The 21457-nt window shown below is 40.5% G+C and overlaps 1 protein-coding gene across 2 annotated transcripts in view; it reads left to right on the top strand.

The window, feature by feature from the left end:
* The window catches only part of slc8a4a (solute carrier family 8 member 4a), a 30233-nt gene extending 9640 nt beyond the window's left edge, over nt 1-20593 (top strand). For both annotated transcript variants that reach the window (XM_085469818.1, XM_085469817.1), the window contains exons 5-9: nt 5232-5338; nt 7100-7218; nt 13562-13661; nt 15051-15323; nt 18783-20593. In XM_085469818.1, coding sequence (XP_085325944.1) covers nt 5232-5338; nt 7100-7218; nt 13562-13661; nt 15051-15323; nt 18783-19162 — 979 coding nt within the window. In that variant the 3' untranslated portion in view covers nt 19163-20593. The remainder of the gene's footprint in view (nt 1-5231; nt 5339-7099; nt 7219-13561; nt 13662-15050; nt 15324-18782) is intronic.
* The last annotated feature ends 864 nt before the right edge of the window (nt 20594-21457 follow it).

Genomic DNA, 21457 nt, shown 5'->3' with positions numbered 1-21457 from the left:
AAATCCTTCCCAAAGCCAACCGTGCTTTACATTTATTGCAAATTAGCAAGTGAACATACTAAATTGAGATAGTGAACATGTTACACAGTACACCTGAGGAGAATCAGCGTGTTGTCCTGCTGACATTAAAATTTACCACTGAGCTTAAATTCAGGGGAGCAGCTAACACGGCTGCAGGGTAGAAATGAATTTCAAATTCTCCTCGTCCCACTTGTCTCTCCCTGTGCTTATTAGTTCAGACCATTCTCCATTATGTTGCCACACATTTTTGCAAGTACAAGTTATCAGTGGTGGAATAATTTGTTATTATCAATGTCAAAACGGGTTTCTTTCTGTAGAAATTTTCTCTACATAATAACCCAGCAACACAGTGGAGACACAGTAATGTAATGTAATGCAGCTGCTTTCTGTTTATAATAAGCTACACTGCAGCCTCTCTGGAGCTGGCTGAGATTCAATATCTTGCTCAAGGACACTTCAGCACTGTAGGCAGATGCTAACATGCCACTTTGATTCATGGCTCTTTAAATGAACGGAGGTGCTAGGTCCAGCTGTGGATTTTGACACACTGTCATGCATTCACTCGGTCTCCCTGCCGGCTTAATTTTTGTCAGGGTCTCGGGAGGGCAGAAGCTTTCTTTTTTTTTCTTTGCAGCAGGCAGAGGGTAGAAATTAGAGACACTCTCTCTGGCTACAGAGTGAACACAGTCATACCTGTGGGCAGTTTGGAGTCTCCGGGCCTCATGCCTTACTGTATATGCCTCTGGATTGTGGGAGGAAACTGGAGCATCCTTAAGGAACCGACAAAAAATGTGGAGGAGAGGGAACCTCCAAATAAAAACAGAACTACTTTAAGAGTCACAGACGATATGTATGATGCTTTCTTTCTGTAGGTGACAATTATGACCAACCTCCTTTTTCTCATTTCTCTGGTTAAGTCAAACTAATCCTGATAATTAATTTACAAACAAGGCATACTTTTTTTAGCATTCAACATACTCTCAGTAAATGTAAGACAACTGCAAAAAGAGCCAGGCAGATGGAGAACAGATTACGGTTGTTGCAGATAGAGCAGAGATCAATCTTTAGAATGCATGCAATATTGTCTGTGTGACAGACGCAATTGGAGGTTTATACCACTGCGGCTACTCAGAAACTTTCCCAGGAATTGAGCCAACCGGGCAGCAGAGATGGCTGATGGCTCCGCAGTGTAATGTGATATGGAGCAAGCCAAGGATTTACAGTGTTGATAAAATCCAATTGTGTCTGTAATAATCAGAGTTTACATTGACTTGCAGCGACAGGGCTCATAAAGCAGGACTGTGTGCTGTTTAGAAAATGTATTTTTAAACTGAACATTTTAAACCCAAGCGTACGAAGGAAATTATAAAGGACCACAAATTTTAAAAGATAACTTTACATTTTGGGAAATGTGCTAAAATAAAAAAAGAACAACTATGATTTTGCAGGGAGTTCTATTCGTTGTAAATAACTGGCTCAGCATGAATATTGTACAGCTGTGGTCAAAGGTTTACATACTTACCATGACAAAAATGAGGACTATGATTAAAAGCCCAGACAAACATCAGACAGAATTATGTCAGAATTAGGCCAGAAGCTTGTTAATGGTTACCAAAAAAAATCTTGTTGATGTGCAACTTGCTAAGGGACATTTAACCAAATGTTAACGGGGGATATGATGCTTTTGACACTGTGTGGTTTAAAAAATATCTAATACTAATATAAATTCAAACTTGTGGACCCAATTCTTTTTTCTTTTGTTTTTTCAAACTCATTATAGATGTGTGCTGTATAATCATTTCACTATGAACAAAGAACAGTTTAAAAAAATCATCAAAAGCCCAAAAGTATAATGAAGTTCATATAAAATGATGAGTATCTGTAACTTTAAGATGAAATCCACAAACTTACATTTTTACATCATCTAAACTGACCTGCGAGAGCTGTGTTGTTAGCTGTAGACTGGGCTCAGCTAGGCTAGCTGTTTCCCTCCATCCAGACTACATGCTAAGCTAAGTCGACTGCTTGCTATTCTACTTTAATAATTTGAGTGCAGACATTAAACTGTCATCAATTTTCATTTTCAGCAAGAACACAAAATTGCGTATTTTTTTAAAATGTGAGACTATTCCTTTAACGTATTTAGCTAGTTAGCAGGTGTCTGACTTAGTTTACTTTAGCTAACTTTTTTAGCTAAATCAGCTAAATTGTGATTATTTTTACTTACAGTGAAGATGAAGGCAGAACTTCATTGATTTCATATTTTGATTAGTTTACATGCTTTCATTGGTAGTCATTTACGTGCTGGAAACATTTAAAATTAAAAATGCATCACTTCATCATCTGAACTGCTTTTGGGTGGTGATGAGAGACAAAACCACTCACACTCTCAACCATAGACAGTTTAGAACCAGTCAGTCTAACAAGCGTGTCTTTGGATTGAGGGAGAAAACTGCATCACCAGGACTAAAACTCAGTAGGCACAGGGGGGAAAAACGCAAATTCTACGCAGAAATGTGGCAGCATACATTCTTGCTGCAGGTCAGAGTCTCTAACGACAGAACCACTGTGCGCATGAAAATTAAAAATGTGAAATATGTTCTTAAGCTTTGGGCTTTTAAGGCGTTTGAAAAGAATCTGCAACTTTCAAACTCTGGTGGTACGATTTTCTTTGAAGAATTGAAGCATAAATTCAGCTTGAATAGATTTTATTTTGTGTGTGAGTATTGCAAGCTGCCCTGTTGTCATCCGTTCTCGTAAAGTATAACCAAACTTTTGAGCGTTTGAGCCGCTTACGTGCCGTGTTTCCTGCCAGGTAAATGACGCTCCGCAACGTGGTGACGTCATTCGGGGCGACTGGAATCGATAAGAGAATCGTTTGCAAAAATGGCAAACAATTCCAAGGAATTGAAACAGTGGGAACCGGTTCTCAACAAGAACCGGTTTTCGATACCCATCCCTAGTTAAGAATGACAAGAGTGACATCCTGTTCATCAGAGGCTTCACATTATAAGCAAGCTGCATAGAAAAAAAGATCTGGAAAGTGAAATCTCAGCAGAGAATGTTAAGTGACGGCTGTGTGCAGACAGGAATAGGACCCAAGGTGCAGACTCCAGAGACAAACTTAAACCGAAACAGCTTTAATGCTGAACTCAAACATAACATAACTGGAAAAAATCAAAATAAACTAACACCGGTGGACTGACAAAACACACAGCAAAATAAACGGTAGATTGCAACACAGACACAGAGAAACACAGGGCTTAAATACACAGAGGGAGCAATCAGGGAAAGGGCAACAGGAGTGAGACACAGCTGGGGCAAATCAGGCCTAACGAGACAAAGGAAGCAAAACTAGACACATTAACATGAGACATGGACTTTCAAAGTAAAACAGGAAACATAACAGAGACTGAACAAAAGACACAGACTCACATGCAGTCACTACAACAGAGGTAGCTTTTATATCAGAACATTCTCCTCATCTCTGCCTCCAGTGGCTTTTGAGATTGCTGTGTGTTAGGCCTCAGTTACACCAACCTAATACAGACTGTGAAGCAGCACTTTGCCACCAGTTTCTCCTAGCGACAGCAAACAACCTACCACACGCACCAACCAGCCAGGGGAATACACATTTTTCTCTGGTGACCAGTGGTTTCCAGATGGTTGCAGACTAGTGTGCAGGACTGGAGTGTAGCAATAATTAAATCATCCGTTCTTCCATTCGTAACTGTCTTTTCTTTAGCAAGCACTGCTTGTCTTTAGCCACTCAGTTTTGCTTGGTTTATTTGCGCTGCTAATGCTTTTGAAATACTAACAAAGGTATTACTGATTCAAGTAAAATATATTTTTTTTAAAAGAGGGATGGAACTACTTTACGTGAAGGACCAACTCACCGAAACTAAGAAAGCAGGAGAACTAATCTCACCACAGCTGTTTTTTAGTCTGTTTTGAAAAGTCACTTTTGATTTTCTCGCGTTTTGCATTATCACCCACCTCTTTTTGTCTGAAATCAGTGCAAATGAGCTTCAAACTGTGGCAGCAGTTTAGAGTTAGACTGCCAGCTAATCAGCCCGATGCATTAAATGAACCCGGGCCCCTGCTGCTTCTCGACAGCCTTTAATTTCTCGTTTGGATTTTAGTGGAAAATGTAAATGTTCGTCTGTATATTCTGCTTATCTAGGTACGCTACGGCAAGACAAACAGTGTCTGCCTAAAATGTGATGTAATGTCAAAATGGCTGCTACATTAGCACAATCCACAGCAGCAGAGCCTTCACATTTTATTTCAAGGCCCCGGCACGGCGATTCAAAGCAAATATACCATGCACACAAACTCTTTTGTTCCTGTTGCGAGGTCTCCAGGCTGCGCTTCACGTTGCTCCCACTGGCATGACTTAGCCTGACATTAGACAGCCAGTGACGTATCGTTGCTGTTTAAAATAAACTTCTTCTTCCTCAGCAAGCAAAAGCTCTTCATGCGTGTTGTCAAACCCTGAGTGTATATGTGTAGACAGAAATAGACAGCCACCCACATATCATTAGGGAGATGGAGGGAGAGGGAGAGAGAGAGACTAGCTGTGACAGTGTGGGCGAACGAAGAGGGCTGAAGAAAATATGTCGGTCACAGTTTGACAAAGCAGCCTCACGTTTTTGAGCTCTCGGATTTAAGAGCACAAACTATATATATATGTCTTATCATGAGTCCCTGTGTAGATAGGTGACATAATTTCCACAGAGACAAAGGTAATAATTCAATTCCTCATGACTTCTAACTTGAGTGTGTGGGAGGGGTGTGGGCTATTTCGCTTTAGTTGTGCTCTAATGGAATTAATGGTGCAGAAGGAGTCCGCCCTCTTGTGGGGTGTTAGGAAAATTTATATTTTAGTCTTTTTTTTCTTCGTAGTGTTCGGCAGCGCATGATATTTGTCAATTTGGGGGAAATGTTGAGCTTCCACCTTCTTATCTAACAGATCTGTTTCATGATTCACTGTGTAGGCAGTCTACCTCTTAGCTACTCTGGTTTTATTTGAATGTGTACGAAAGCATAGTCTCAGCATTGGAAGCTGCTCTTACCTGCCTGGGATCTATTTTGAGCGTGTTTAGATAACAGAGGGTTACTGCAGGTTGACTCATACGGGCAGCTACTTTTATTTCCCCTAAACAAAGCTAATCCGCTTCTCCTTGTTCCCCTGACCCCTCGACCTTTAGGAAATTGCTGAATGTGAAGATCATTGATGATGAGGAGTACGAGAAAAACAAGACATTCACAATTGTGTTGGAGGAGCCCATACTGCTGGAGGTGGGACAGAGACACGGTGAGTGGATGACATCACTGTGTGCTACATGTGCAGAGTGATATGTCACTCTATTTGGTGGCTTGAGATAAATGTGTGCACTAAATGCTTGGATTAATGCAGATTAAACCTTACAGCACAACTAATCTCAAACTTCCTCATCAGGCCTTATTCATGAAGACTGAAAGTCTAATTGATGTACTTAAAATTGCTCAGGGTTAGAGTAAAAATGTCATTGTATTTCATCAATGTTATTTTTGAGAGCTTTTACAGTCAACCGTGGCTCAGGGGGTTGGGAAGCGTATCTGTAACCGGAAGGTCGCCGGTTCGATCCCTGGGCTCTCTGTCCTGGTCGTTGTGTCCTTGGGCAAGACACTTTACCCTACTGCCTACTGGTGTTGGCCAGAGGGGCCGATGGCGCGAAATGGCAGCCTCGCTTCTGTCAGTCTGCATCAGGGCAGCTGTGGCTACAACCGTAGCTTGCCTCCACCAGTGTATGAATGTGAGAGTGAATGAATAGTGGCATTGTAAAGCGCTTTGGGTGCCTTGAAAAGCGCTATATAAATCCAATCCATTATTATTATTAATCATTCAATTCAGTTCAATTTTATTTATATAGTGCAACAACGGCTGCTTCAAGGAGCTTTATACTGTAATAATACAGAAAAAAACAATCAGATGACCCCTATAAGCAAGCACTTGGCGACAGTAATGGTAAATGGCCTGCATTTGTATAGCGCTTTTCTAGCCCCTAAGGACCCCAAAGCGCTTCACACTACATTCAGTCATTCACCCATTCACACACACATTCACGCACTGGCGATGGCAAGCTACATTGTAGCCACAGCTGCCCTGGGGCACTGACAGAGGCGAGGCTGCCGGACACTGGCGCCACCAGGCCCTCTGACCACCACCAGTAGGCAAACATGGGGTTAGTATCTTGCCCAAGGATATTTGGCATGCAGCCAGGGTGCAGCCTGGGATCGAACCACCGACCTTCTGATTAGTGGCTGACCTGCCACCTGAGCTACAGCCACCCCAGGAAAAGCTCCCTTTTAACAGGAAGGAGAAAAGACACACTGTGGAAGAGAGCTGTAATTACTGTGCAATAGCTGCTTTTGCAATTGCATGTTAAATTAAACTAACTAACATCAAAAAAGTACTTGTAATACAACTGTGCTCATATCAATACTCACTCAGACTCTTTGCTAAATGTGATCATATTTTAATGACTGATGATTTGCAACCTAAAAGTACTGTGGATATATTAAAAATGTGACGTGTAGTCAGAAAATGTTTGGGAAAGTCCTGTTTATGAGACCTATTTATATTAATAACATACGATTCTGCTTATTATTTATTAAACATAATGACAATAAACACATACAAGAAATGATAAGCCAGTAATGAATGCAGAAAGAATATATCCCTGAAGTAAATTACTAAGTAGAGAATTCAAAACATAAATAACAGAATACATATTCACATAATCCACTATTATAAATAAAACCACTGACATAAATAAACCTAAATCCTCTATTCCAAGTACTTTTTATGCTCTTGATTAAATTTTGAGTATCAATATGCAGACTGCCGTGTTTTATTTATTTCAATACGTGTCTCCCCAACATCTCTCGCGTTGGGTTTACCAATTATGATTGGCTGATCTGTCACTCAGAGTCACTGTAATGGACCGTAGCACACACAGAGGACTGACTTTCATTATCATCCAAGCACCATGTAGGAAATCCTGGATGATAGTTTATTCTTGTGCTGCCCTAGGTGACACTAATGACAACAAGACAGCAGTGGGTCCGGAGGACGTGTCAAAGATGGGCTGCCCATGTCTGGGAGAGCACACCAGGCTGGAGGTGGTCATTGAGGAGTCTTATGAATTCAAGGTAACACAAAATCAGCAGCTTCGTAACTCAGAGCCGACATGGACTGACTTTACAACATTAACCTGGAAAAATGCAGCAATTTCACTAATGTCACAGTATTTTGGGTTAATATATATTTTACTTTTGATGTGTGATAAATTATGCAACTCATTAATCTTCCAGTAGATGTGTTCACGCATCATTCAGCTTGAATAGTCAGAGTTAAAGAATTTGTATCATTTGCCATAATGCAGAATTTATAGCAGTACTCCATCTGTTTTGTATTGATAAGTTGGGTGTTTTACAAGAGACAATAAATGGTAAATGAACCGGTACTTAAATAGCACCTTTCTACTCGGTTTGAGCACTCAGAGCACTTTTTATTACAAGTTTTATTCACCCAGTTCCACACATATTCATACAACACTTTCATCTAAGCACTTTATCTAACGTCCACAGACACACTCACATGCCGATGGATGTGTTGAGAGCAACTCAGGGTTTAGTATCTTGCTGAAGGATACTTTGACATTTGGACTGGATGAGCAGTGGATCGATCTCAACTCGGGAAAAAGTACAAATTTTTAAAAAAGAAAGAAACTTCAGTTACCTTAACACAACATGATATTAGGCCCAAGTGGCAACCTCAGAAGCTGGACAATAGGGCTGCCAACCGTCCCTTAAAAAACGGAATCGTCCCGTATTTAGAAACAAAAGTACATGTCCCGTATTGAGCTAATAAGGGACGCACTTTGTCCCGTAATACAGTGAGAATCAAAAGTAGTCTATAAATGTTAATGGAATTAACGCTTTGTTGGAAAACATAATTCCCAGCCCCTCTCCTGCTTTGTGACCAATGAGCTGACAGCACACTTATGACAATTCGAGTATGACAATTCAGATTACCGCTCGTCTCATTGGTCGAGGAAAGGTCGCTTGCGGAGAAAATACCGGAAGACAACAGATGACCACAACAAGAAGCATGGCCAACAGGGAAACAAACGCCGACACTGCGGTGCAAGTCTCGGACGACAGTACACCTAAAGTTGGGCAAACACTGTGCGATTTTTTCAGTCACGTTATTCAGCTCCTGCTCAAACTGCACGATTGACTCGCAGGGGTTAGAAGTTCGTATGTCACGATGTACTCTCACACTATACCGCCCGATGCTCTGATGCGACCTGAGTGCTCACACTGTGCCTCCATAACATGAAGGTTATAACAGAAAATCTGTCGCTCGCTCTGTCTTTCACTCACACAGACACACACACCACCACCATCAACTTTGCTAAATTGCTAATGAAAAACATGATCAGGCAGCTGTGATTGAGCAGCAATGTAAATCCAACTATTTTCACGGTTGTTGTGGTCGTGATAATTTTGTGATGCCACATCGAAAAGGCTCGGATGAGCTTTCCAAAGTTCTACAAGTTGTGCCTCCATCGCTTGTGTCCAGATCACAGGCTGCACAGCCGTGCTGCGCCGTCTTTTTCACCGACGTTTACGTGTTTGCGCGTGAGCAGTGTGAGCGGCTCACGAGCGATTGATGATCGGGAGCTGCTCGAGTTGTTAATCGCTTCTCGTTACCCCACGTATACTACACGATGCACGATGAAGGCCAAAATCGGGCCGATCACCAAATCGGTCGCACGACTCAAAAATCGTCTCAAAATGGGCCAAAAATCGCACAGTGTAAGCCCAGCATTAGAGCAGCAATGTTTGTTTCCATCAGAGAAAGGAAAAAAAAGGCTGCAAAAGTACAGGGAGGAATGGGAAAAGGGAAACACCTGGCTGGAAAAGGTCACCATAACACCTATAAAGCGCACTGCACTGTGTGCCGGCGCACTTTTTCCATAGGCATGCTTCTAATGGTGGGCACATGAAGAACATGAGGGGCGTGAAAGCTCTGGGAACCCTTTACCAATTTCTTGTCCACCAGGCCACGGCAGAAGCAGATATGGTATGTAAACACTGGTTTGTTTTTTAAACCCTCTGGTTAAGGTTAAAATGGGCATGTGCAGTGAATATCAGCGCTATGTGGCCAGAAGTGTGATAATATAATTTATTTTGTGTAATAAACAACTGCAAGGATAGATGATTACAACAAATAGATCACTAATACATAAAAGTAATACATAGATTAATAATGATGATGAGTTATGATGCGTAATCATGGGAACAAGCCGGTTTACAAACAGGAGCAGCTGATTAGCGTTAGAAAAGCTGAAATAATACCTCAGCTGAAGCCAAATGTACTAAATGTGCATAGTTACAAGAATATTTTTCGTTCTATTGCTTTCTATTAATTTATAGAATTTTAAGTTAAGCAGGACAGAGTTCTTTTAAAGAAAGATTTACTTATATTCTCAAAAGTTAAGCATGACAGGCTTCTGTTTAAGAAAGAGACCTGTTTTACTGTGTTAATGTTGTCATTTTGAGCTAAAAACAAATGGCTAAATGATCATTTGTTTCCCATATGGTCATATCACAAAGAATATGCATCTGCTTAAATCAAATTCAAGTCAAATGGTTAAAAAATAATTTCACACACACAAAAAAGAGCTACCACACTGGGAAGGGTGAAGACAACTGGGTTGCCCGGCCCTGGCCACGAGGTGTCCCTTATTTATTTTTTCAGGGAGTTGGCAACCCTACTGGACAAGGAAGCAAGCCAAAAACGTAGTGGAAAAAAAATGCTGCTAATTCTGAAAACAAGCTCATTTCCAGAAACTCTCTTTAGAACAGAATTAAACAAATTTGCAGCCCGGTAAGAAAAGGCACTGGGATTGCTACTGCTAATTTTGGTATTCATGAAAAATGTGCTGAGGATGACTATTTATTTAATTCACTTTAAGTTATATCCAGACTTTAAGTTATGTTTTATTAGAGGCACGGTGTCTTCTGTGACGGGTAGGTGCTGACACATAGGAAAAGTCACTGAACTCTGCCTGTGAGCTAAATTTGTGGTGCCAGTGCCATTTGGAGCTGAAAATCTGATTGATGAGAGAGTGGTGTGCTAACGTACTAGCTAACGCTAGCAACCTTGGTTAGCAAGTAGCATCCATAGATTATATGGCAGCAACAAAATGACCTGCTGATTATTTGTCCTGCTAATAAAATACTAATACGTCACTCACCAAATCTGGAGTTCTTGGATGAGCTGTAATAAACAACAGACCATATTCTTTATCACATAGTTGTACACAAACATCAATATCGGCACAACTGTCAATCAACAAATGTTTGTGCTCCGCTGTAAGCCCTGCAGGTAGAATAATGCTCTTTTTACCTTGAAGGTCGAAGCTAGGCATGGCTAGCCGAATGCATTTCAGTAGTAGTCAAAAAAGCAGGTGCTTCCTAACACAGAGAGAAGATTCATCCATCAATAGACTCTGTTCATGAACAGAGCCTAATCAGTGCTTATCTAGTGAGTCATAAATGCACAACAGTAGTGGTATAGATTACATGTTCCATCATTTACTACTATTTAGTAAGTAAGTACTGCCTATTTACAAGATGCCATGTTGGTGTTTTGAAACCACAAGTGGTGAGGAAGGGGCATATCTGACTAGGGTTGCCAACTCCCTGAAAAAATAAATAAGGGACACCTCGTGGCCAGTTCACCCTTCCCAGTGTGGTGAATTTTGTAGCTCTTTTTTTTTGTGTGAAATTATTTTTTAACCATTTGACTTGAATTTGATTTAAGCAGATGCATATTCTTTGTGATATGACCATATGGGAAACAAATGATCATTTAGGCATTTGTTTTTAGCTCAAAATGACAACATTAACACAGTAAAACAGGTCTCTTTCTTAAACAGAAGCCTGTCATGCTTAACTTTTGAGAATATAAGTAAATCTTTCTTTAAAAGAACTCTGTCCTGCTTAACTTAAAATTATATAAATTAGTAGAAAACAATAGAACGAAAAATATTCTTGTAACAGTGCACATATAGTGCATTTAGTACAATTGGCTTCAGCTGAGGTATTATTTCAGCTTTTCTAACGCTAATCAGCTGCTCCTGTTTGTAAACCGGCTTGTTCCCATGATTACGCATCTTAACTCATCATCATTATTAATCTATGTATTACTTTTATGTATTAGTGATCTATTTGTTGTAATCATCTATCCTTGCAGTTGTTTATTACACAAAATAAATTATATTATCACACTTCTGGCCACATAGCGCTGATATTCACTGCACATACCCATATTAACCTTAACCAGAGGGTTTAAAAAAAACAAACCAGTGTTTACATACCATATCTGCTTCTGCCGTGGCCTGGTGGACAAAAAATTGGTTAAGGGTTCCCCGAGCTTTCACGCCCCTCATGTTCTTCATGTGCCCACCACTAGAAGCATGCCTATGGAAAAAGTGTGCCGGCACACAGTGCAGTGCGCTTTAAAGGTGTTATCGTGCATTTTCCCAGCCAGGTGTTTTCCTTTTCCCATTCCTCCCTGTACTTTTGAAGCCTTCTTTTCTTTCTCTGAGCAACAAACATTGCTGCTCTAATGCTGGGCTTACACTGTGCGATTTTTGGCCCATTTTGAGACGATTTTTGAGTCGTGCGACCGATTTGGTGATCGGCCCGATTTTGGCCTTCATCGTGCATCGTGTAGTATACGTGGGGTAACGAGAAGCGATTAACACCTCACGACCAGCTCCCGATCATCAATCGCTCGTGAGGGTGTCACCACAGCCGCTCACACTGCTCACGTGCAAACACGTAAACGTCGGTGAAAAAGATGCATCACAAAATTATCACGACCACAACAAACGTGAAAATAGTTGGATTTACACTGCTGCTCAATCACAGCTGCCTGATCAATGTTTTTCATTAGCAATTTAGCAAAGTTGATGGTGGTGGTGGTGTGTCTGTGTGAGTGAAAGACAGAGGGAGCAAGCGACAGATTTTCTGTTATAACCTTCATTTTATGGAGGCACAGTGTGAGCTCTCAGGTCGCATCAGAGCATCGGGCGGTATAGTGTGAGACCCTGCATTGTGACCCACCAACTTCTAACCCCTGCGAGTCAATCGTGCAGTTTGAGCAGGAGCTGAATAACGTGACTGAAAAAATCGCAGTGTCTGCCCAGCTTTAGGTGTACTGTCGTCCGAGACTTGCACCGCAGTGTCGGCGTTTGTTTCCTTGTTGGCCATGCTTGTTGTTGTGGATCTGTTGTCTTCCGGTATTTTCTCCGTAAGCGACCTTTCCTCGACCAATGAGATGAGCGGTAATCTGAATTGTCATACTCGAATTGTCATAAGTGTGCTATCAGCTCATTGGTCACAAAGCAGGAGAGGGGCTGGGAATTATGTTTTCAAACAAAGCGTTAATTCCATAAACATTTATAGACTACTTTTGATTCTCACTGTATTACGGGACAAAGTGCGTCCCTTATTAGCTCAATACGGGACGTGTACTTTTGTTTCTAAATACGGGACCATTCCGTTTTTTAAAGGACGGTTGGCAAACCTATATCTGACTGCGCCTTCACATGCTCATTAGCTAACAGCTATGAGCTGTATACAAGTGGCTAATCACTTTTTTTCAGTCCTGGAAAAGAAGTCTGTGTTAGCATTTTGTTTTTGTTTTTTTCATTACGGGAAATAATATTATGGTTCTAGGAACCTGTGGCTGTGCAATACACCTGTACAGCTAATAAATGTGTCATGCTATCATGCTAACAAAGCTAGCTAGCATCGGGTCTCCACTTTAAGGTCACCTCTGGCAAATATAATTAAATAAATAAAGAATGTGACCTGTCCACTCAACTTAAGGCTTTAAAACAATAATCCAAAAAAACAATGACTGACATGTAGTGATGGCATTTTATTTTTGTGATCATGAAATAAATAACCCCCTGTTTGATGTGTAGTCTCCAGTCACAATCTGAGCTAACCCTTATCAGATAACTATGACATCATCGCCATTATACTTGTGCTGGAGCTACACAGATACCACAGATTCATACTGCAATCCTCTGCGCAAGTAAACTGATCCTTCAGCTTAAAATGGGTGGTGCAGCACTCTGAGACAATTTAGGAACATTTAAGCTGTAACATGATACTGCAGTGATATTAACAGCTGCAGTTTTATGAGTTGGCTTGTGTTTCTTCACTGCTTTAAAGCAGCTTTATGCTCGCACACTCCCTTGCACACTCCCTTTCTCCTGGGGGCTACTGGGATTTTGTGCTCGCATCTGTTTTGGTGACTCACCATTGCTTCACACTGGGAGGACAGAAGCTGGTAATTGTATCTTCATTCACCACATCAGTGTCCCCAGTGTCATACAGCACTAAGATTGTACTGAGTATGTTATTCAGTGTGTGTTAATGCACCTTTCTTCTGCTTTCCTTGCAGAGCACAGTGGACAAGCTGATCAAGAAAACGAACCTGGCTCTTGTTGTAGGGAGCAGCAGCTGGAGAGAGCAGTTTGTTAGTGCCGTCACTGTCAGTGCAGGTAAGTCGCGGCGTCCTGAAATGTCTCATCTGTTCATCCCTCTGAAGGCAGTCCTGAAGAAGATTGAGCCTGCAGGCTGGATCCGGTCCACCCGGTCCGCCTGTTGTGCAGCGCTCACTTAGATATGTCTTTAAAATAAAATTTAAAATGCTCCGTTTAAGATTGCATAAAGAAAAAAACATCCCCAGTTTAACGGAAAGGGTTGAAAGAGCGTACAAAAACAAATGCTATTTTAATTCATTTTTGATCATTCTGAGCTTATTTGCTTCATCCATTTAAATCCAGACAGTTTATTAAAAATGCATGATGAGGCTCATCATAAAAACTAAAAGGGCCGGCTCTTCCTCAACAATTAATGGTTCTGAAGAATTTATGACGATGTTTGTGGTATGGTGAATCTTTTTGGGGGGGTCTTTCCAAAGCTGTCTGTGAACCTTTTAGATCTGCACTAGTGCACAAATCATTGGGCTAAAAGCTCACTTAGACTCCCGTGATGTGTCATTTGGTTAACGTACTCTTTTCTTTATTTTCTCTCTCTTGCTGGATGGAGAAACTCAGATTTGCATTTGTAATGTGCATATTTAAGATAGAAAGTACACTTCCAGCATGTCTCTGATTTGAAAAGGATTGCTCAAAGATGCTGAAGGTTTTACTGATCTAAAATATGAAGATGAATATGATGACAAATTGGCACAAAATTTCTGAAAAGTCAGGATTTTTTAGTGCTCATTCACTTCCACAGTTTGGGTCTGAGCTGTATTATGAAAAATATGATGATATTATAAATTATAATGTAATCTCCTGCCCTCAGCGATGGCTGTCACTGGAATGGTAGCTCTACTAATTGCTGTGCTTTGGTCGCACGATGACACATTTGTTTTTAAATGGTGTGACACTAACTACGAGCCCCCCGCATGTGTGTAGTGCACTGAATTGTGACAACTGCGATGACTGCTGTATTGAAGCCACTGTATTCCTGTCCTCCTGTGGTGTATTTGTTGCACGTCTTTCTTATCTAAGCACAACTGGTCCAAATCCCATTTGGGTTTAACAATGATTTCTTGGCTGTAGATAACAGGAGCAGTATAGAGCAGTCACAGAATGACTATGATAACAACGTGAATGGCCACATACCACAAAAGCAGCCATTGTCCAAACAATATCCACATTCACAGTTTCATCCAACAGCAGTGCATATTAAATCTTCTCTCCATTTTACAGTATCTGTAGAACATTTCCCAAAACTGCCAGTGTCTGAACAAACACAGTAACTGAAACTAAAATTATATCAATTTCATGGTGGCTTTACGGTGCTCTGTAAAGCCAAACAGTGGTCTAAATGAAGGTTGTGTTTCGCAGGCTTTCATGCATCTTTTCTGTCTTTGGTAGGTGACGACGATGAGGAGGAGAGCGGGGAGGAACGCTTGCCGTCCTGCTTTGATTACATTATGCACTTCCTGACAGTTTTCTGGAAGGTCCTCTTTGCTTTCGTCCCACCGACTGAATACTGGAACGGCTGGGCCTGCTTCTTTGTCTCTATTTCCCTCATTGGCGTTCTGACAGCTGTGACCGGGGACCTGGCCTCACATTTCGGCTGCACAGTCGGTCTCAAAGACTCGGTCACCGCAGTGGTGTTTGTGGCCCTCGGCACTTCTGTTCCAGGTGGGCATCTGTGCTTGTCGTTCAGTCCTACCAGCGGCCTTGTCCTGTGTCTCCTCTGGGCTTTTCCCCTGTGGCAGAAGCAGCTGCTTGCGTAACCTTTTCCCCCACCTGTGCTGTCAGAGGGATTCTCTCCAAAGCTCATGTCTTGGATATTAACAAGTTGTAAACAGAAAAAAAAAACCTTGTTTCGCTTGTTAGTTTCGCCCTAATTATAGTCCCATTTTGCTATTTCCTAAACACTAACACTGAACACAAAAAATGACTATGAAAATTAGGTTTTGGTTTAATAAACAAGGGTTGCCAACTCTCACGCTTTGAGACTCCTTCTTATCCTCTCATGCTTCCCTAAAAAATCCCGTGCCAAATAAGAGAAAGCCATGAAGCCCCCCTTTTTGAAAAAGTCACCATTAATGAATGTAAACTAGGTCTTAATATAAGAGTCAAATTCTCGTGTTTTCAGTTGTTCAATGATCCCTGAACTTGACTTCAGTAATTAGCCAGCTTAAAAATAATTATTCTTGACAGTCAGAAAACAACATTGTGCTTTTTTACACTGCAGACAAGTGATCTGTCACATACAGAGTCACAGTTTATTAGCTACACATATATTATTTGATACATAACGGCATTTCTCTTGAGTCCTGAACTCCTTGACAGCTGGGGGCCCATTTTTATTTTACTGTGAGTAAAAGTCAGATCTGTTTACGAGCCAAACAATGTTTCATCAATGAGAGAAAGTTTTCTATTTTGCAGTTTCACAGTAGGCTATTGGCTGTATTCCCATAACCACATATAGGATGTGGTCCTTCTAATCATTAATGCAGGGCCACAAGACTACAACAGCCTAATAACAATTAACGTACACACAGAGCACCATGGGTGGCTATTGTTTTATGAGAACAATATTACACAAAAACTGTGTTATTTTCAGCTTTAAATAACTGAGTTTCACAAAAATCTGGGTTGATTCTGTTCATCTGGACGCAACATTTGCAGTGGGAGAAACGTTTCGTCACTCATCCAAGTGACTTCTTCAGTCTCAGCTGACTGCAGGTTTCCCCAGCTTTATAAACAGTACATCGCACAATGACTGAAATTAGCCCACTGGACAAGGGGCTGTGAGGTTGCTAATCATTAATATGCAAATTGTCATGACCACTGATCAACAAACAGTGTTGGGAAGGTTACTTTTAAAATATTTTCCACTACAGATTACAGGATACATGGCCCAAAATGTAGTTTGTAATGAATTCCGTTAAGTTATTCAATGTGAGTAACGTATTCTGAATACTTTGGATTACCTAATATATTGTCTTGCTTTTTACAACTACATGAATGTAATATTGCTGTGTGATTTATTACTGAAGGCTACTCGCCACCGAGCTAACATTGTTAGCTAGCATTAGCTGAGGTTAGACTTGATGGATAGCATTAACAACCTGCTGGCTGCAAATAATCATGTGCAGTTCTGAAAGCAATACCAACTAGATTTTAAAATCTTAATATAAAATGAGTAACAGTAGGGTGGACATTAGGTAAGGCTGCAGTTTTTGCAGTGATCTCGTGTAGAAAACTATTTCTGTATCAGTAATATGTTTTCTTTCTGTCTGCTTTCAGAACTGCACGTGATTATTTGCAGCTAGCAGGTTGTAATGCAGCCTTCATTAATAGTAATAAATCACACAGCAATAGTACATCAAAGATACTGAAGTGGCACATAGCCCAGGTAGCTACCACAACTAATTTCGACGAATTTCCAAGTAAGAAATGAATTCTTGCCCGTGCACCGCTGGCTCTGTTGTGCTGGCTTTCGGTCCATTGTGTAACTGACGCCCCACCAACATTAACAGGACACTTAGATAAAGCCTCTTATTGCGTGTGCTGTTTGGGTTTTCGGCAATGTGTGGAATTATGAACATTAGACCAAAATTAGACCATTGATCAAAGCCCACTGATCAATGGCCAGGAGTACCATTCACAGAGAGTTGGGGAATGGCTGCAATCACGGCATTTTAAGATGGTGAAAGATGTACCCTTAGCCCCCCCCCCCTTCAATTCAGAGATGGTCTTTCCTTTTTTCACGTAAATGGCCTCCTTGACTCCGCGCTCAAACTAGCGTTCCTCCCTGTCCAGGATATGTACATCCTCATCATTAAAAGAGTGTCCACTGGCCTCTAGGTGTAAATAGACTGCGGAGTCCTGGCTTGACGAGGTTGTGCCATCCACTTCCCCAGAGGTTGTTTGCCATGTATAAATCATGGCAATCCTCCAGGTACTTAACAGAGTACACTACACTACTCTGCTTGTGTCAGGGGACCCAATCCTTGAGGTGGACCAGTTTTTGGCGCAACATGTTTAAAAGCCAAGGAGATGTGGTGTTTAGAAAAAATGTGTCTCAACCCTTTGGGATTTACTTACCTGGATGATTGAGCATGCATCAAGACAATAACTGTTTACGACAATTTTGAAACACAACTAACATCACTTTAAATGTAAGTGTTGTTTTTAATACTTGAATGAAAACCCTTTTTAGTCAACGACTGGAAACATGGACATCACCTAATCCTGTGTTTCTTCCTTTGCATTATTCTGGCAGGCCTTTACTCCAGCCATCTCCAGCTGCTGCTTGTTTTTGAGTCTCTCTTTTTGAGGGAGTTTGTATCAGTAGTGATTCAAATGACTATCTTAATACAATGTTAATTTTATTATCTATTTATATTTATCTATTTATATTTATATCTGAGTATGATTTTTGTTTTCTTTGACAACCCTTTTTTCCAGGAAAGCCTAATCAGACTTTCATGTTTTTAAGTATAACCAGAGGTTTGCACCTTGTTATTCTTGTCTTTGTATTTCCATTCCAAAAAGCATGTCTTGATTGTAGATTCATAAAATAATCCAGTTTTATACCTCCTATTGAGTGTTCTTGACAGAATCGATGAAACCAACCAAGAAATAACTTCTGCAATCATACACTTTAGTCTTCTGTAGTCTTTTGGGATGTGTGGTATTGCTGAGCTGAACAGTCCATTTATTCGTTGTAACCATGATCTAGTTTGTTGATTTGGCCACTCTTACAGCTTAGGCTGTGTTCCTAAGTTTTTCCTTTGAACTTTCAGCCTAATCATGGCCTCGTTGCACTTGCACGGACACTTTGGACTTACATGCTAAGAGTTCCAGTCACAACTACTAAATCAACTCCAGATCTTTAATGGCTTAATTTGGTAAATATGCCTCATCTGGCCATGAAATTACTTGTAAGTCAATTATTTTTGAGCCTTTGAAATTGGGAAACTATATACAGTATAATAATGGCGGTACTTCCTAAATTAAGGCTTGAATTTCCTTAAATACATGTAGTGCTTATTGTACAGTCCCTGGTGTTTGTGGCACCTGTACTCAGTCTGTGCACATTACTGATTACTTATATATATTTGCCTATTTCTCTCTCTTTTACAGACACTTTTGCAAGTAAGGTGGCTGCCATCCAGGATCAATATGCTGACGCCTCTATTGGAAATGTGACGGGCAGCAATGCGGTCAACGTGTTCTTAGGCATCGGAGTGGCGTGGACCATTGCAGCAGTTTACTGGTACACCAAAGGCAAGGTGTTCAAAGTGAACCCGGGGTCCCTGGCCTTCTCTGTCACCCTCTTCACCATCATGGCGCTGGTGTGCGTGCTGGTGCTGCTCTACCGCCGACGTCCCACCGTGTCTGGAGGAGAGCTCGGTGGCCCACGGACAGCCAAGCTTCTCACCTTCTTCCTCTTCCTCTCTCTCTGGTTCATCTACATCCTGTTGTCCTCCTTGGAGGCGTACTGCCACGTGCCTGGCTTCTGAGACAGAGGGAAAGGCACAGACACAAGCCCTTTCCTTGTTTTTACAATTTACTGAACGTGTTTTCTCTCCGTTTTTGTCTATTTTCACAAAGGTTTATAACTATTTGTATCATTAGTTATTATTAATACGGCACAGTATCTGACTGACTCTGATTCTTTGGACTTTGGTACTTTGCTCCCACCTATGCTGTGAAGGATAGCTTTAGCCACTGAAAATGAAGCTCTCTTGACTTTATTCCTTTTTTGAAATATTATATCACATGACACATTTATCTAATCATTTCTATCACCATAAATTATATTCTGCCACTTGATGCATACAGACAGCTTTTGGCATTGGATCCTTTCTCTCTCTGTTTGTAGATGTTAAGAAAGCACAAGATTGAAGAAAACGTCTAGAAGAATTCTCCTTTTTGGCCTTTGTTATATAGCGGAAACTTAAAGATGGTGCATGGGACGGCATTACATAGTACTTGGCATTTACATTAAGTGGAAGACAGAAGTGACCAGTAAAACATATTTGTGAGATGATATTTATTACTTAGTCTGTACAATTATTCATTGTATATCATGTAAAAGATGAACATTGTGCGTGAGAGTGTTGTGAAAGGTGTGCTTAGTTTTGCACGTTATCAGATAACAACAGTTTCTTAGTAATATATTTTAAAGTACCGTATGTAATATTTTGACATGGGTGTTGATGTGTTGATGTGTTTGTGTACATGTGAATCACAGCTGTATCATACTCTATTCACTGCCTGGTGCACTGTCATGTTTGACATAGCCAAGATTTTTTTGGAAAAATAGCCTTTTTTTAAAGCCAACCTGGAGCAGAGTGCCTGCTTTTAATTGTACAAATACTTTAAGCACATTTATGATTTTTGCGTATGCGTGTGTGTAGGTGGTGAGTGTGTGCTCCTTTGCACTCCAGCACAAATTGTCAAAAAGCATGGCACTGTCTCCATTTTGACTCCACAAAATGGTACGGGGTGGTTTGTTGGTAACAGAAGAGAAACAGAATTTGAATATGGACATTAAAAGGACTGCAGTTTTCTTATCTGTCATGCTGACACTGTGAACATTATTCAACAATATCTATTTTAGGAAAAGCACAGCAGAGAGCAAACGGGCTCTTTTAAATGAGAGTGGAGTACACTGTATCATATCGCAATCACCAAACAAGTCCATCATTTGACATGGAAAATGTGCTAAAAGAGAAGACATGTACAGTGTGTCCCGAGAGTGTCTCCTTGTGTTGCACCGCAGTTGATACTGAAATCTGTTTTTTATTTAACCTAGAATCTGTAGAGCCATATTTATTGTAACAGTATAATAGTAGAGGTATTTATATGATCGATTTTAGTTTTATTGATATGCACGTTTAATGTATAAAAAAAGTGGAAATAAATGTTGCTCATTTATTATGCCGTTAGACGCCTTGTCATCTTAATTTAACTTTTTGAACGATGGTTTAGATTATACAAACCAGGTCGTCAATGACTCTCACAAACTACTCTTAATAAAGTTAAAAGTACAGTCAGCTAGAGACTAGCCAAAGAGTTAGCATGCTAAAGTAAAGGCATTCATGTGCTGTGGAGAGAAATTTTAATTCATGTCTGTACAGTCAGGCTCCAATTATGAGGGATGACACCTGTGTTTTATCATCGGAGAAGTGGAGTCTATCACCATTTAAAGCAAAAATGCAAATAAGAAAGACAAGACAGCTAGCATCTGGAAAAAATAATCATTCCTGACTTCTAGCTTCATCTCCTGAACTAAAGTGAGGGCTTTAAAACATGAAACCATGCACAAACATGCTTATTTATTCCTGATATTGTCAACAGATTAAACATATAACCATCCTTTCTCTGGACAGCTGACAACAAGAACAAACCAAACAACAACAAATGGTTATAAGCTAACATGATGCCAGCTAATGTTAGGTTCCTAAAAATCACGCTTTGAATCTGATAAACAGTATAATTATATTCTTACATTGTATGACAGTTTATTCACTAAGTGTCCAAGTCCAACAATGTTTGGTGTTTTACTGTGTTTTACAATGTTTTACTGATGCCAACTAACAGCAGCTAACAGCGGCATAAACAACAGTGTTTACCAACAGAAAAGCACAGAATATCTTCAACTCACCTTAGTGTGGTTGTTATTGGTCAGTTTCATTGACTCATCAACTCATATTGAAACTTTTTTTTCCAGATTTTTGCAGCTTCCTCCAGAGTAAATACATGTGGACACCCAGCATATTGAGAAGCTACACTCACTACAGATGAATTGT

This window comes from Copadichromis virginalis, linkage group LG10 (genome assembly GCF_057382275.1).
Source record: "Copadichromis virginalis isolate Kocher_CV1m ecotype Utaka linkage group LG10, C_Virginalis_male_GT1.1, whole genome shotgun sequence".
Classification (NCBI taxonomy): Eukaryota; Metazoa; Chordata; class Actinopteri; order Cichliformes; family Cichlidae; genus Copadichromis; species Copadichromis virginalis.
The sequence above is the reverse complement of the archived record's forward strand: the minus strand, read 5'-3'. Positions and strand labels throughout refer to the sequence as shown.